Source organism: Pholcus phalangioides, unplaced genomic scaffold (genome assembly GCF_987345545.1).
Source record: "Pholcus phalangioides strain wild (caught in Gottingen) unplaced genomic scaffold, Ppha-v1.0 ptg000024l_1, whole genome shotgun sequence".
Taxonomy (NCBI): domain Eukaryota; kingdom Metazoa; phylum Arthropoda; class Arachnida; order Araneae; family Pholcidae; genus Pholcus; species Pholcus phalangioides.
In genome coordinates this window covers 32,445,740-32,462,615 of record NW_028301616.1, presented here as the reverse complement: position 1 = coordinate 32,462,615, position 16,876 = coordinate 32,445,740, and the positions used below count along the sequence as shown (strand labels likewise).

Below are 16,876 nucleotides of genomic sequence, written 5' to 3'. Positions count from 1 at the left end.
CATGATAATTCCAAAATCACATTTTTGAGATATATAGGCATTTTCCATTGTCATTTAAAAATCAAAAATAAAGCATACACACACAAATACAAATGAAAATACCATAACATCAGTATGTTTTTTATGCACGTATTTGTGCATTTATCTCACTTCTAAAATGAGCTAGTTGAAATGAGCAAGACTTACTTTTAAATCAAAAAGCTATTTTTCGCAGATATCATGTTCTGACCAAACACTCCAGAACCATTTTAAAGAAAAGTGACAAGGAAGGTAGCCGTCATAATTTTTCGATAACGTGTGAATGACGAATTCTCGAGGTTTTACTGTATACTTTTTTTAACAATTTTACAAACTTCCTTGAGAAAGAACAACCACCATTTAATTCCATAACAAAACATTTATATGAGCGACATAAAGTTGTGACTTCAAAAACACTTACTTTGAGAGAAACCTGTGTTATCCCCAATTAACATATTCAGGAATACTAAAAGCTTTCTGCCTACATTTATTAGGAGGGTGGGGAACAAACACCATGTAGGTGTGGTGAAATGAAACACCTGGGTGTTTTCATACAAGCATGGAAGGAAAGCTTTACTTTGAGCAGGTGAGTAAAGTCAAAAGTTCTAAAATCTATTTCTTTTCCAATATACCGTGCCAATGAAGTGATGCAATTCACGTTATTTACCGTTCGTATATATAGGTATTGGATATATAAGGATGATGTCGCTCTCCGCTACCATATATACAAAAGTTTTAAAAACTGGCTGTTGCGAAGATATATTTTGGAAAGAGAGAAAATTCGACTGCCCCTGCGCGGGGAATCGCTTTGCCTGAGTCTGGTCCGGCCATCCATGTACGGTCCCTTTCAGTGTACACGAGCTCCAAGGAAAGATTGAGGTATTCGGTGCCTCTGTAGTCTAGTGGTTGCCATGCCATCACAGGCATGAATTTGCATTTTGTTATTTCATACTCGATCCCGATCGCAAAATTGACTCGTACATCTCCCCCCAAGAATATGTGTGTGGTCGCTACAGAGAACGAGCGGTACCTTTTGTCGGCACACAACGTCATTCAACTACATACATCGCTGTTGAACGTTCAACAATCCACGAGACGAATTGTCGCCGCATATATATTTTGACCTTAACCGCTGTGGTGGTCGAGTGGTTATAGTGCCGGACTCATGATGCGAGGATCCGGGTTCGAACCCCACAGTGGTGGTCGGCTGAAGTTGGTTTTCTGTGGTTCCCAACTTCAAGGCGCAAATGCGAGCCGATCTCCCCGTTAAAAAGTCTCGCCACAGAGAGCATCAGTCCTACAACGATAAATCATTCAATCATAACACTTCACTCATAGTTAGAAAAACTGGTGACAGATGGCAGCACTACACATAACAAGCATTACAGAGAAACAAAAAAAACTCACGTCAGGTTTCACTACACGTACACGCACATTCCCGCATGTACCGATTCGTTGGGGGTTCCGCGGGCGGGCGGGGTGTAGCAGTAGTAGGTAGGGCCTCCAAAAAATGGCTCGGGGATCCATGATGTTCTTAAGTCAGCCACCTCGTTGGGCAATTTGCCTGTTGTGGCGTTGTATTTGTATATACCGGTGCGCATTAAAATGATCAATGAGAATTATATAAAATCATGCTCTATACTTTCATGCTGCACACCGGTGTAAAAAATTAAAGATGTTGGAGGAGTATAAGCTGTTTATAGCTTCATCTACGGCACCACAACATACGAATTGAGGGGTTAAAAGAATTCCAGTCTTTCAGTAGTTCCTAGCTTAAGCGTTTTTTCCTGAGACCTAAAAAAAAATCGTTACATTAACTTCAAATCTATATTAATCTCGTTTTTAGTACTGACACAGTTGAAAGTGTTTCTTCGCATAAGTAGAAATTGCAAGAATTTAGCGAAATGTTTCGCTTACCGGCAGGAAATGAATGAGTATGAATGAATTTCATATAAATCCATTAAAGCAGCTTCAAGAAATAATTCGAAATGGTTCCAAAAATTTAATTTTTAAGAGAAAACAAAGAATTTTTAAGCATTGCAAAATCTACAAGACTTTGTGATTTCGTTTTAATTAAAACCATCACAAATAATGCAAAACAACTTGCAATTAATGGATGTAATGAAATAAATTATACAACGAATGATTTTGAAACTAAAACATGACAGAGACATATTTCACTTTATTATTCAATACGTTTCAATGACGTCACTATCGTCATCACAATATCACATTGAAACATTTATGACACTTCAAAAAAATTATATACAGGGTTTTTATTTAATTCCTCTTGGCCCCCCGTTTTACTTCCCGTGAACCGTGGATCCCAGACAGGCATACTTCTAATTAGATATTGCAAGGGGTTTTATAGTTATTAAAATACAAAAATTAACTTTTTATATGGACACCCTGTTCTGAAAAACCCAATTAGAAAGTTGTTGCTCTGTCTCATGAGTCCAACAAAAAAGAAAATGCAATAAATCGCTGCAATATTTGAATTCAAAAATCGGAGGAAAGTTGTGAAGGAAAAGCATAAACGAGGAAAAGAAAGATTTCCCGTTAGTTTTTGCTGTTCTTTCCTAACTTTCCTACGATTCTTTTGAATTCAAATACAGTCAAACCTCGTTAGTGTGTCACCCGGTTAGCACGTCACTCCGCTTACCGGATCACTTTTTGGAAGTACCAATTCTCCTCAACCAGGAATTGGCACAGCTATGGCTCACTCCGCTTAACGAGTCACTCCGCTTATCAAGTCATATTTTTGCTCTCCCAAGAGTGACTCATTAACGAGGTTTGACTGTATTTCAGCGAAATATTGCACTTAAAAACTTGGATTTTTTTTTGCTTCAGGAGAGGCAGGCCATCAACTTTTTAAGGATGAACAGTATATCCGTATAAAAAGTTCATTTTTGTATTTTAATAACTATACAACCCCTTGCAATATGAATGACATATCTGATTTTTGTGTGAACGTTATTTGGATACTTTTTCTAATTGGTAAGTATTGCCTCTCTCGGATCAACGATTCGCCAGTAAAATGAGGCTAAGGAAAATTATGGAATTATCCTGGATATCACGGAGTTTTAAGAATACCCTTTAAATTTATCTTAAAATGTCAATATGAATGCCATAAACCTCGTCAATATAAATCACCTCGAAATGATGAATATTGCACATGAGTAATTAAAATACACTCTACCATTCAGAAATGGAATTCGTGTAATCGACAGATCTTCTGTATATCGTATTCACTTCTCGCTTATCCGCATTTACTGCTCGTATAAAATATTTTATATCAGCGTTTCTCAACCATTGGTCCGGGGACCAGAGATGGTCCACTGGGAGATTCAATAATTTAATTCTAATTTAAATGAAAAATTATTCAATTTCGATTAACAATTCAAAAAATTTTGCAACTGATATTAGTAATATTTTTTTTTGGATTCAAATAAAATAATGAGAGATTTATATTCCAGGTAATCATATTTCAACGAGGAAAAATACGTGAAATCATGATCCCAAATGCAGAATATTGCTAATAATTGTTGTAAAAAATAAAAGTTTCGACAGTTTTTCTAATTATTGCTGAACTGCTTAAATACGAGGGAAAAAATGAGACGTCGACGATTGTCACTAAAAGCATTGCCCATAAAGTCGACAAAATCACCAATTACTATTGCTAAAAATTTCTCAAAATCACCAATGGACGGGAAATAAAATGCTGCTGGAAATCGCAGTGAACTGAAATATAATTCACAGAAAAATGATTAAATGTGATGAATGTTCATAATCATACTTATCATAATATAAGTATATAAAATATGAAAAACTATCTTCATCCATGAGTTTAGATTAAAGATCATAAATTCAAACAAGCTTCGTTGGAAAAAACGGGACAATTTCACAATAAAGTCGAACGACCAATATTACAGAAATGTCCCGTGATATAAGTTAGTGGTCGGTGGAATCGTTTCAGACATTTTCACTGATTCTTGTTCCAGAAAGGTTGAGAAACGCAGTTTTATATGATTCGCAGCCACAATACTTTCTCATCATATTGTGTTTTTCTTATAAGTGAATCGAGAAAGGCAGTTCCTTGTTAAGACAGTCTTGTTGCAAATCATCTTCCGTTGCTTTTTGGCAGTTCTCCGTCTCCGTCTTGTCAACGCTACCATTCCAGCTTTGGACGTCAGCGGAACCAAAGAGATGAAAGACGGCTCCGCTCGTGAGGGACACTGCTATGTTTATAAGGAAGACTGTGTGCCATTCAGATAGGGATTGCTGCATCACAAATAAGAAATTGCACAATAAGAGAAATGTGAGCAACACACACTCATCATATTTAATAAAATTTGTAAGTAAGTTTTGAAAAAATTCATAGAAAATCAATTCAGATCATTTTAATCAATTTCATCTCTAAAAATGCAACTAAATTGATGATAAGAACTATATACGGGTTGATAGAATTCACCAAAGCAAACAACTTTCACAATAAAATGTGGGGTCGGAAAGCAAGCGGCGAGCCGTGAGGGGACGCTTTCTTTGGAGTGGATGAAACGTCGCATTTTGCGGAACCCGTCATTCAGCTGCTGTTCAGAGAGAGATATTCGACTTAAGTACAAGACTACCAGGAGTAGTTTTCAAACAGGGAGAATATTTCACCGCTTGCACAGGCAGCTCGTGGAGACGGGCTCGTTTCCTTGCCCAAAGACATGACACAGCTCGATAAAGAACAACAGTAAATCGGATAGAGACAATCCTTGATGCAGCTGACGACCAGATTGAATGAAGCACACGAGCAATGGCTTTTGACCAAGGTGTCGACAACCATATGACGGTATGGCGTGTGTTGTGTGAAGAAAGTTACACTCATTACCAACGGGTCCAGGGCCGTCAACTTTTCCCGGTGGGGGGGGGGGGGGCAAAACACATGTACTCAATGTATGTATATATTTGTATATATTTATGTATATCATTTTTAGTGTATTTTCAAAAGCCCCTAAATGACGGGCCTGAACGGGTCCAGGCCTTAAGCGGATTTTCTGCAATGTGTAACATTTGCACGCTGGTTCATGCAGGAGAGCATATTGCAACCACAGTTTGCAGCATCTGTCCTGTTTATGCTACTGTTAATGCTCATTTGAGCACTTGTAACGTTTTCGATAATAAAGTAATAAAGATTCTTTGTCTTTTATTATTCTTCTTCACTGTGTTCTCCATTTTCATCACGCAGGCGCTCTGTTGCTTGCGGCTCACCGCTTGCTTCCCGACACCACAAAAAAAAGAACAATATTCACTGAGATATTCGAATTCGAAAAACGGAGGAAAGTTGGGAAAAAAACAGCAATAATGAGGGGGGAAAAATCATTTACCATTAGTTTATGCTGGGTTTTTTTTCCAACTTTTCTCCACGTTTTGAATTCAAATATCTCAGCGAATATTGCTCTTAAAAACGTAGTTTGGTTTTTTTTCTTTTTCCTTCAAGAGTGACAGGGCAACAGCTTTCTAATTAATAGAGCTTGAATTTTTATGCCCTAAAGATAAAACGTCGTTGCCGATAAGTTAAAAAAAACCTGAATTTACCGATCAGCAACGACATTTCATCTTTAGGGGGCATAAAAATCCTAGTCCACTAATTGGGCTTTTGAGCACAGTGTGACCGTATGAAAATTTATTTTTTTTTCTATTTTAATAATTATTCAACCCCCTTGTAACATGAATAGCGTATATCTCAGTTCTACATATTATTTGGATATTTTTTTCTAATCGGAACTATGCTTCTAGAATCAACGGTTAGCCAGTAATTGGCTATGCACCCTGTATATGATATATTTCATCTTCAGTGTGTTGAAATCAGAAAATCCCCCCCCCCCCCCGCCGAAGTACACTGTTAGATAAACTCTGGAGATTCCCAAGATTACCTAACTATTAGTAGCGAAGAATTTAAAGGAAACTAGTAAAAAGGCACTCTTTACACAAATATTATGAATCCTAGAAATCCTAGGTGTTATCCGATTTCTCACTTACAAATTGAAATTTTCTCACGTGGTTGAATAAAGAGTAAATTATACCTCGAACATTAAATGAAAAGCATGAAATCAACTCGTTCTCTTATACCTGTCATCGCGTATGCGTCCAATTCGGGCATCCAGGTGCAAGTGGCTAAATAAAATATGTTTCATAGAAGTTTCTTCTTGAATTTCGCTTTAAAAATAATAATGAGTTTCGAAAGAAAAAGAGTTATTTTGTTGCCAGAATCCAGTTCCTCTCTTTCAAATCGGTTTTGTGTTTTTTTTAATGTTTACATTCAGCACGTGTGATATGGGATTAGTTGATGAAGGAAACGTATCTAGATGATTATCGCAACTATACTCCCAGAGACTAATCCTCTTAAAGTTCATAAAAGTTGTTTCAACTTAAAAAGCGAAATCCCAAAATTTTTCCTCTGTCAACTTTATACTCATTCTCTCATTTGGGTTTAATGGCCTCGATAGTTTCAAAAGAGCAATTTGCTCCCCACTTTCACGTGTGTAAACTATTTACTTTAGAAATTGTGAAAAACACCATGATCGTTAATTGTCATCAATTTGAACGCGAGTGACTAGTAAAATGTGTGTATTTCTCAGGATTATTTTGGTCGTACCTACCACAAGAATGCTCGCGTAGATTTATAATGACTTCAGGCTCTTTAACGCCGTTTTATTTCGAGTACTACAACATCGTACTGTTTCGGTAATTGCTTCTGTTATTCGTTATATGAGTTATTAGGTGTTATATCAGTATTACAAACTTAACATAACTGTGGTGAAAAATGCTAGAAGGATTTTATTGCCCAGTCGCTTTTTTTTACTATGACAAGTTATGGAATGAAATTGCTTTCATGTACTGCAATGCACTGACCCTATCCAACATTGACAACCATGTTGCCAAAGAATTTTCTTTTCTCCTTAGATGAAACCTTAATTAGTTTTTATATGAATCAGACTGAATAAATATTTTGGGAACATTTTTGTATTAGTGTGCTTGAACTCCTTTAATCTAAGACAGATAAAATTAGCTTCACTTTACTGATTTTTTTACACTGACACTCTTGAGAGAGAGAGAGAAAAAGCAGTAGAGAGAAATATACACGTTTGTGTTTCAAAAAAATTAGAACATCTCAGAAATTTACGAGCGCAGTTTATGAAATGCTCAAATTAAAAAGCCCCAATTTATACAGCATGGCTGCATAATTTGCATTTCTATCTTCTAAGAAGTTCTTCTTGCGCACATCGGTGGCAAGTATTTGTATAAATTAGATTTGACGTCCAAAAATGCCAAATTAGTTCGGAAAATTAGAACTGACTTGAAACGGAGTATCAAATGAATATTTTCATGCGCATGAACATCAACTCGATCGAATAAGTGTTTCAAGTCTTTGTTAGTTAAGTGTGTAAACCTAGAATAGTTCCACCTTTTTGCATTACGGGTAGAAAAACTGGATATTTCTGCAAACGCAAAATGGCAAGTGCATTTGCTAGGAGAGTATGAGGAAACGCGTTTTCATACATCACTTTCTAGAGATAGAAGGCCTCTGCAGTGTTTGTCATAAACGTCATTCAGACTACCTAGCAAGTTTGCCACAAAGCATCGTATTTCGTTTCTTCTTATTTTGGCGTCGAATCTTCCTGATTGCCTCACAAAAGTCGCATAGTGATTGGATGTGGGGCATAGAAATCGCCAATTCTGAGTTCGAGCATTTCTTTTCCTCACAACATTGATACTGGCACGAGCAGGGAATTTTTTTTCCCTGAATATTCTGAGGGAAAATAGACTACTTACTGACGTCACAGGCAGAGTGCGGAGGCCTTCTATCTCTAGGAGGTGATGGCTGATAGCGCACGAATACATGGCCATCTTTGGCCTTGACCATGGATTTTATGCATCAAGACATTGAAGATAGATCAGTCTCCGGCACAAATCTGGATCGAACGTCAACCATGAATCCTGTCGTCTCTATTGTGCAGCCAGTAGCATCTAGTTTTCAATTGATTTACTTTTTTTTTTTAGCACGACACCCCAATCTCTTGATAGGATCAACATCAGCTACATTGATCAGATATCGCAATACCACTGAATCATCGATGAAATTCGGTGGGTGTGGCCGAATCCAATTTGCGTTTTCTATCTCCATACAAATTCTTCAGCTACTGGACCCGAAAGATAGAGACCAATGAATCAAAAGGCTTCTCGTTGAGACGGTGTACCTTGAGCTCTTACAATTTTGCGTTTGCAGAAATGTCCCGTTAAAATGACACGTAATGCAAAGATTGAACTATTTGAGGTTCACATGCATAATCAGGAAGAACATACAATACATATTCGATCGAGCTGATCAAAATTTGCATGAAGATATTCATGTCATACATGGCCTCCACTAGGGTGGAGCTGCAACCGGAGTCCCTTGACGATTCTTACCTTTCTTTTTGCGATTAACACTATAAATTCGTTATACAGGGAGCCCGTGAATAGTCTGGTCTGGGAGGCCCTCTAAAGATCTTAATTTAATTGAACGCTGCAGGATGTGGGGGGGGGGGCATAATATCATAATCCGTTAGTCAGATGTTCCAATGCTTTAGAAACAAGTTTCAGGATGTTATAATTTTTTTGAAACGAAGAGAAAAAAGTAATCTGGTATTTTAGGAGGACGCCTTCATCTACTTTATGTAAATACTTTGCCACCTATATGCTCAAGAAGAACCTCTTAGAACAGGGGTGCACAAAATTTTCCGTCGATGAGCCAGATAAACGGTATTTGTGCCACTCGTGGGCCAGGAATTGTACGTAAAGAGTGACCATATGACCCGTATTTTATAAGATATCCCCAGAATTTTGGCATCTTGAATTTTAATAAAATGTCTCCCGTATTGTTCCCTATATTTTCAATAGTGCTTATCCATATTATGATAGTTAATCATAATTACTTATCATCGAATAAATATATTGATCTCTTATATTTTTGTCAAACATGAACGTTTTCTTAATGAATTACATTTTGACTTGCAATACCCATCATTTTCCACGATCTGCAATTTTTCAGCAATTTCAGCGATAATTAGCAACTCCACTTGTCTTTTTACAGTTTTTTTGACTCTTGGCGGCAACATAAGTTACCTTTATCAATTTTTTTTTGTCTGTAACTGAAAACTTAATTTGCCTTGCCAACATTTTTGGCGATGTCCCATATTTTCATGGAACATCTATTAGGTAGAAACATGGTCAACCTAGATATTTATCATGTTTTGGTACACAACTGGAAAACTTTAGCCGACACTACCTTACCGCACACCAACTCCGGTCATATATCGCCATAAGGCAATTTCCAACCAGTGGAGTTTGATGGGAAATGAAGGCACCATCTATGTGTGGTCACCCCAGGATCGGTAGATAAACTTGTTTCTGATGGTCTTCCCCGGATTTGAACAGGTGGACCTTGACAGTAAAACCTTCATCTTGGAAGACGAGCATCTTACCTCTGCGTTACTTGGGAGCCATTTCTCCGGCTGGTTGGAAGCCTTTGGCGGGCCTGAGGATGTGCACCCTCTGACTTAGAAGGTAGAAATGCACACTATACAGCTGTAAATTTGCGCATTTTTCTAACTTCGGTATTTTATGAATTGCTCTCGTAAATTTCTAGGACATTCCAATTTTTCTTTAAACAAACGTGTATACACACATCATGGTTATTCTTACCTCTTCACTCGTTAAATATCCAGCGACAAGCGGTACGATAAATCCGGATAAGCACGAAATGCTATTGTTTATTCCTGTCAGGGTTCCTGGAATATCAATGATGAAACATTTTAGATTGTTGCTAAGTAAATTATGAGAGTTAATTTTCATGATAGATAATTATGTGTCATGAACGATAGTATTGTATACAGGGTGATGCCATAACTTTCCTTGGTCTCATTTTGCGGACGAACCGTTGATTGGACAGAGGCATACTTCCAATTAGGAAAAAGTATCTAAATACGTAACTTGTGGATCTCAGATAAGTCATTCATGTTGCTAGGGCTTCTATAGATATCAAATTGGAAGAAAATCATTTCTCCACATACGGACACACTGTTCTCAAAAACCCAAATAGAAAGGTGTTGCGCTGTGGTTCCCAACTTCGAGGCGTAAATGCGAATGATCTCCCCATTGAAGTGTCTCGCCACTGAGAGCAAACATGCCTGCACACAACGGTACAATTATTCAATCATTACACTTCACTCATAGTGAGAAAAATTGACGGCAGATAGCAGCACTACACATAAGACAAACTTCACGTTAGGTTCACAACATACAGGTCTACATGCACAATTTCCAGCGTGTTCCAGGTCGTTCTCGACCACCTGCTAAAATATCTTCATTGAGATACAGCGCCGTGCCATGATCTGGTTAGGAGGAGGGAGAGATAGGACAGTAACATTGTAATTGGGTTTTTGAGGACAGGGTGTCCATATAAAAAAAATATTTTTTCTTATTTTTCAACAACTGTAACCTTACAACATGAATGACGTATCTGAGTTCTAACACGTTATTTGGATACTTTTGCTGATTGGAAGTATGCCTCTACGATCAACGGTTCGGCAGTAAAAAGCGGCAAGGGGGAATCAAGCAATCACCTTGTATCCTGCACATTCGTACATCGTACCGGCGAAATTCGGAGTCATTTCCACCGGAGCAGTGGCAGCTCCAGGAATGCCGAATCCTATGATACTTAACGCAGCTACGCAAAATATGGCATTGATAGTCTTGTCACAGCCCGCAAAGTATATCGCCAGCAAACACAATGAAAACAAAATGCAACCTGCAAAAAAAAAACAGTATCTATCAAATTACTTTATGTGAAGGATGGCAAAAATCAAGGATTACAAATACAGCGGATTTTCGTATGCATTATCCACAGATTCTGCATTAACCCCTTTCACGTATACGCTTTTGCTAACGAATTTGAACTATGTGCAATTACACTAGCAGAGATGAATCTCAAAAAGTGGTATCATTGTTAACATAAAGGAAACAAAAGGAAAAAAAGATGAGGTGGGGGGAACAAATTTAACCTTTCTTCCTCCCTCTTCCAACCGCTTTTTCTTCTATGTAAATGATTTTTCTTTTTCTAGTTAAAGGTAGTGAAAGGAAGAAAAGAAAAAAGTAATTGCTGAGGTAACGGAAAGGGGAAAAAAAACAATTTTGTTGTATACAGGGTCACCAAAAATGAACTGTCTGGATCAGGAGGTGCACAACTTTTCCAGTCCGTGGCCAGATATGTGGTATTTCTGCCACTTGCGGGCCAGAAACTTGGATATAAAGAGTGATGATATGCCTGCCTGTACTATTCCTCCCCACCCCTTTACCGATTTTTTTTTCTTTCTTTCTTTCCCTCTCTTCTTTTTTCCAACATGTGAACAAGGCTACCATATTTATCGCCTACAGTTTCTACGCGAAGGGGTCATCAGTTTATGATAAAATTTATATTTTATATATAAATGTGAAAGTATGTATATGTTTGTTCCCTATACAAATCTACAATTTTAGACAGATCGTAGCCAAATTTTGCACATATGCCAAACAGGACCGGGATTGAACCCTACTTTGAAAGTTCGTCAGAACAAATGCCCGAAATGGGCGAAAAACCGGCGGGCAACAATGGTTCCGGCGCTCCATCAGTCACTTTCGGAATGTTTACTTTGGTTCCCGTAGTTCTCAAACAATGCGTTTCAGACATGAAGTGAAATGATGACAAACCATTGCCTTTGCAATGGTTTGTCACATCTTTAATGCTGTCAGTATTATGTATAATAAATCATTACTTTTTTAATCTCTCCAGTAATTCAAGAAAACCCGGGTATATTGCCAAGTATATATACTGTATATAAAACTGTGCTCATCGGAATACTTACTTAACGTATTGTTTCCTTTCCTAAGCGTGTTCAAATTTATGTTCCTAATCCTATGAAGCTCATCCGAAGCATAACTCGCCAAGCATATTACAGCGCCTTGAATGAGAAATCCCACCGAAGTCAAAGTTCCGTTCTATTTAGAGGGAAAAAGAAACGCGAAAATTAGGTGGAAATATGCAACAAGTCAACCATTTCAGATGCCAAATGTATTAATCAAAATCACATCTCCGATAAGACTAAAATCCATATAAAAGCACTTGAGAATGGATCAAATCATTTACTAAATACATGAATGTCCATAACAATTGAATGATCGAGCGTCGAGTTGTGGATTCGGCATCGTGAACTTCGTAGAACTTTGGTACAAGGTGTCTCTCCCATAAATTTGTAAATAGTTTGAAAATTCATAAACATTGAAGGAATTGATGTATTTGAATGCGGTTTGCGAAGAAGTCGTTCTCACGAAAGTAGATTTTAGTTTTGAAGAAAAAAAACTAGGTCAAATTTTTTTGATAGAGGGCACTGTCTGAAAGCACGAAAGGATTGATTAGACCATAATTTCCCAAACTTTCTATTACACACACACATCGCCCCTTCATCAGAAATTTTTTTCTCTCAGCGCCCCCTCCCCCCCAACTCAAGTGAATCTCGTAGGATCCTATGTTAAATCCGTAGCTTCTATCGCCGCCCCGAACCATTCCATCGCCCACCAGGGGAAGGTATGGCCCACTTTGGGAAACACTGGATTTTAGACCTTCCTTCAATCACTTCTGTCTCTGAAACGTTCTTAAAGATTTAGCCGGCGATTCGTAGATGAAATAAAGCCACTTCACCAATATAGTATCGTGCGAGGTTCTCACGTTTTTTTTTTTTTTTTTTCAAGTGATTCCTATTGATTGGTGGTAAGCTGTTAATTTTACACCATGCCTTATAGCAGTGTTTCTCAACCGCCGGGCCGTGGCCTGGTACCGGGCCCTGACATCATTCATATCGGGCCGCGAGTGATTAGCCGTTTCCTTTTTCCTCATTCATTTTCTGTTGGTCGTGTGTTTGACTGGCCTTTCAACTCACAAAAATGAATGAAACCGGGACGCGGGCTCGCAAAGGTTGAAAACCACTGCTTTATAGGACTCTGATTTTGCTTATTTACGGGGATTTTCCATCATGCAGTGCCCTCTATTAACAAAAATGTCAAATAAATTTATTTTCTGTACCGAAAAAAAAAAGTCCCTCTTGGTGAGAATTAGTTTTTTTGAAACCGCATTCAAATAAACCAATTCCTTCAAGTTTTGTGTATAATTATGTACATTTGATGAATAAAATCCATGATAACGTGAAAAGTACATAATACTGAAGTTATTTACTTCAGCGATAGAGAACTTCACAACATTCCCAAGGAATAGGTTATGCACACCTATGAAGTAAAATACCATCCAGAACTGGCCGAAGCACCCGTAGAAGAGAGCCAAACATGGCCCCGAGAAGAGAATCTTCATCCAGGGTACGGCAAGTTTCTAAGGTGGAAAAAAAAACAAATGTATACATAAAAATCGTTGCTTAAAAAAAGGATAAATTCTGGGAAAATGCATCAAAACATGTCGGCGGTTGGTCTTACTTCGGAACAACTTGATTTCATTCTTCCGTCGAGTATGAATTTCACTTCGGCTTCGCTTATGGATGGATGGACTTCCGGGTCTTCGAACATGAACACGCACATCAACACGAACAGTAAGCAACCAACTGCTCCTGAAACATGACGAGATATTATGCCATATTTCAAATAGAAACAGAAACAATCCAAACTTTGAGAGAGATGTTTCTTCAAAGCCTACAATACATCCAGGGAACAGACTTTCTGGATATTAATGCCGAAACCGATTTCAGAAAAAAAGGGGGTGAGTAGGGGACATCGCGATAGATTTTCATTGCGATTGAGCCCAGGTTCGAACCCCATTGTGATGGTCGGCTAAATTTGGTTTTCTGTGGTTTTCCAACTTTAAGGCACGAATGCGAGCCGATCTTCCATTCAAAAATATCTCTCCACACAATCAATCCCACAGCATTTAAAAATCCACTCCTGTTACAACAAACAAAACCTAACCCACCGAGATGTCTGCTTCCGAATTCCATTGAGAAATATGAACGAGGTGCATGCGTGGTTTAATAGTAGCAGTCTCGTCAGGGAATCGAACCCCGGTCCCCTTGCAATCCATGCGAGTGAGCTATCCCATACACAATGAAAGACACGACTTTGATCCGCGTGATACAGCGGATCGCAAGAAAAGACCGGGGTTAGGTTTTCCTTGAAATCTTAACTTGGTTTTCTCTCATCAGTCACTCGCTCCGACCTTGGGGTAATAAATGAATCAAATACGCCGGACTTTTTCTTCTTCTTGATCTTTCTCCTATTCCTCCCTCTTCCCTCTACGGGCAGTTGTCCGATTGAGCTAAAATTATGCACAGATCGTTTTTCTGTTCATTGAAACAAGATGGTGGGGAGCTCAACTTTTAAAAAGTTGAAGAGCAAAGGTCACCCTAATACACATATTGGAAATTTCAGCAAACCACTCAAGAACAACACATAGCACGGCACTGTATAGACATACAACCTTCAGCATTGAAAACTTTTATCCACCATTTCCATACGCTGTAGGGTCTAAGAGCTTGGTTGAGGCAAAATTTTACGTATATTATGATTGTAGGCTACTATGTGATGGGAAATATATCAACAACAGAGCATGAGGGTAATGTTGAAAATGCAAGAGAGGGGGGGGGGAACAATCGTTTATGAGTTGGAAATAGCTATGATGTTATCCAAATAATTATATAGAAGCACCAACACTTACCGAAGACGTAGAATACTAGCGGCCATCCATCCATGACAGACAGCTCGGATAAGACGCCAGACACAGTACCGCCAACAAATGCACCGGCGCTCATGCCGGAATAGATAAACGACAAGACGAAACGCCTCTCTTGCTTGGGAAACCAACTTGCCATGAGGCACGACACTGCCGGGGTCATGGCACTCTGAATGATACACACAAGCATGTACAAAAAAAAACAGGCGAGGCTGAATATTACGCTGCATAAAATTTGGAGAGGCAAAAACCATTATTTCCGAATTTTAAACATATGTGACGTTTCTCCTTAAAAAATTACATACATTGTATACAAAATATAAACTCATTTTCAATTATCTTTATAAAAATATATTTTTCTCCTTTTCTTAAACAAATATCTGATCATCATGGAATATTTACTCAGCAATTTAAAATCATTATTGCCGTATTTCTATAACGCATTCATTCATTCATTCACTCATTATACGGGCTGTCCCAAATTGTTTGCACGGCAGATGAAGCCGTTGATTTTAGATATATACTTCCACTTAAAAAAAGTTTTCAAATGACGTACCTAGATGGGCCCATGCTTTCATCTTTATCTTCTCGCCACTGATGCAGGTCGCAAAGCTTCTAACACTCTCTGCCTTGAGCCTTTCTCTTCCAGGTCTTCCCCATCACCCCGACAAGTGGATCATCTAATCTGTTGGAGGTCTACCTTGTTTTCACTGAAGATATCTAGGATACCGACTCTTGATGCCCATCTGCTGTCCTTGAATCTTGCTATGTGGCCTGCCCACCTCCTCTTGCTTATGTACACTCTTTTGCAAAAAAAAAAAAAAAAACACGAAGCACCCCTTAAAAAATAATCCGATCATCTCTCGAAATTTCGCATGCAAATTCCTTTATACCAAATATGCAAATAATTAAATTTTCAAGGCTAATGAATATTTACTTCGGTCATATCGCGCGTTTCTACTGTGAATCTAGCATTGTATAAAACAGGTAACAATCGCGGACGGTTTGGTTTTTCTCGTTGTCGGCGGTGCAGTTCTCTGAGGCCACAACCAATAATGCCGTTACGATGTTGTCGAAGACCTTGTAGCCAATTGGACGATTTCGTACGTGGTCGCACAGTCGGGATGCGCGAAGCTGGCTAATCATACCGAGCAATAGGCTGTCACCTGCACCGTACGGACACGGCTGTGCAAAGGTGCTGGCAGCAATGGTTGCTGCAAGGAACTCATAAGCGGAATGAAGGCTCTGGAAGGCCTAGATGCACGAATGTGAGGCAAGATCGGATGATTGTGTGACAGGCTTGAACTTCCCCAACGACATCGTTTGTCCGCTTTCAAACGTGCTATAGCCTCTTCCGTACACCCGTCGTACCTTCCACCATCTCACGGCGCGTGGCTGAGGCGGCGTTACGCTCACATCGTCCTTTAACGCCACAGCAACGGCAGAATCGTCTAGAATGGTGTCGTTGCCGATCATCATGGCTGCCAGCAGACTGGCCCCACATGGTGTTCAGTGATGAAGCCCGCTTCAGTCTTGGAGCAGATGACCATCGGACTGGAGGGGCCGGGACCAGTGGTCCCAATCAGCCTTTGTTTTACAAATACAAATACAAATACAAATACAAAGCCACAACAGGCAAATTGCCCAACGAGGTGGCTGACTTAAGAACATCATGGATCCCCGAGCCCCTACCTACTACTGCTACACCACACATGCACCCCCCCCCCGCGGAACCCCCCAACGAATCGGTAAATGCGGGAATGTGCGTGTACGTGTAGTGCAACCTGACGTATAGTTTGTTTCTGTGTAATGCTTGTTAGGTGTAGTGCTGTCATCTGCCCCCAGTTTTACTAACTATGAGTGAAGTGTTATGATTGAATGATTTACACAGCCATACAGCCATTACCCCGTGGTGTGATGGTGTAGGTGCTATCTCCTACGACAACAGGTCGCCTTTAGTCATCCTGCGTACCCCTTTAACAGCACAACTATATGTCGATGACATCCTGCGACGGGTTGCGTTACCCTTCATGGCACGTCATCGTGGGGCCATTTTCCAACAAGATA

The 16,876-nt window shown here is 39.1% G+C and overlaps 2 protein-coding genes across 7 annotated transcripts in view; both read right to left on the bottom strand.

Moving 5' to 3' along the window:
* The window catches only part of LOC149069260 (dietary and metabolic glutamate transporter-like), a 46,393-nt gene extending 45,897 nt beyond the window's left edge, over positions 1 to 496 (bottom strand). The window contains exon 1 of one of the 2 annotated variants that reach the window (XM_089250491.1): positions 440 to 496. The gene's annotated coding sequence lies outside the window, so the exon portion shown is untranslated. Of the gene's footprint in view, positions 1 to 186; positions 391 to 439 lie in introns of those variants that run through there. The other variant, XM_089250492.1, reaches the window with a different exon arrangement.
* A 1,646-nt stretch (positions 497 to 2,142) lies between these two features.
* The window catches only part of LOC149069258 (sodium-dependent phosphate transport protein 3-like), a 33,818-nt gene continuing 19,084 nt past the window's right edge, over positions 2,143 to 16,876 (bottom strand). For 4 of the 5 annotated variants that reach the window (XM_089250487.1, XM_089250486.1, XM_089250488.1 and 1 more), the window contains 7 exons: positions 14,795 to 14,978; positions 13,564 to 13,694; positions 13,313 to 13,462; positions 11,949 to 12,081; positions 10,700 to 10,855; positions 9,751 to 9,836; positions 2,143 to 4,299 (listed from right to left, as the gene is read on the bottom strand). In XM_089250487.1, the coding sequence (XP_089106613.1) occupies positions 4,087 to 4,299; positions 9,751 to 9,836; positions 10,700 to 10,855; positions 11,949 to 12,081; positions 13,313 to 13,462; positions 13,564 to 13,694; positions 14,795 to 14,978 (1,053 nt within the window). In that variant the 3' untranslated portion in view covers positions 2,143 to 4,086. Of the gene's footprint in view, positions 4,300 to 9,750; positions 9,837 to 10,670; positions 10,856 to 11,948; positions 12,082 to 13,312; positions 13,463 to 13,563; positions 13,695 to 14,794; positions 14,979 to 16,876 lie in introns of all 5 variants that reach the window. The other variant, XR_016195110.1, reaches the window with a different exon arrangement.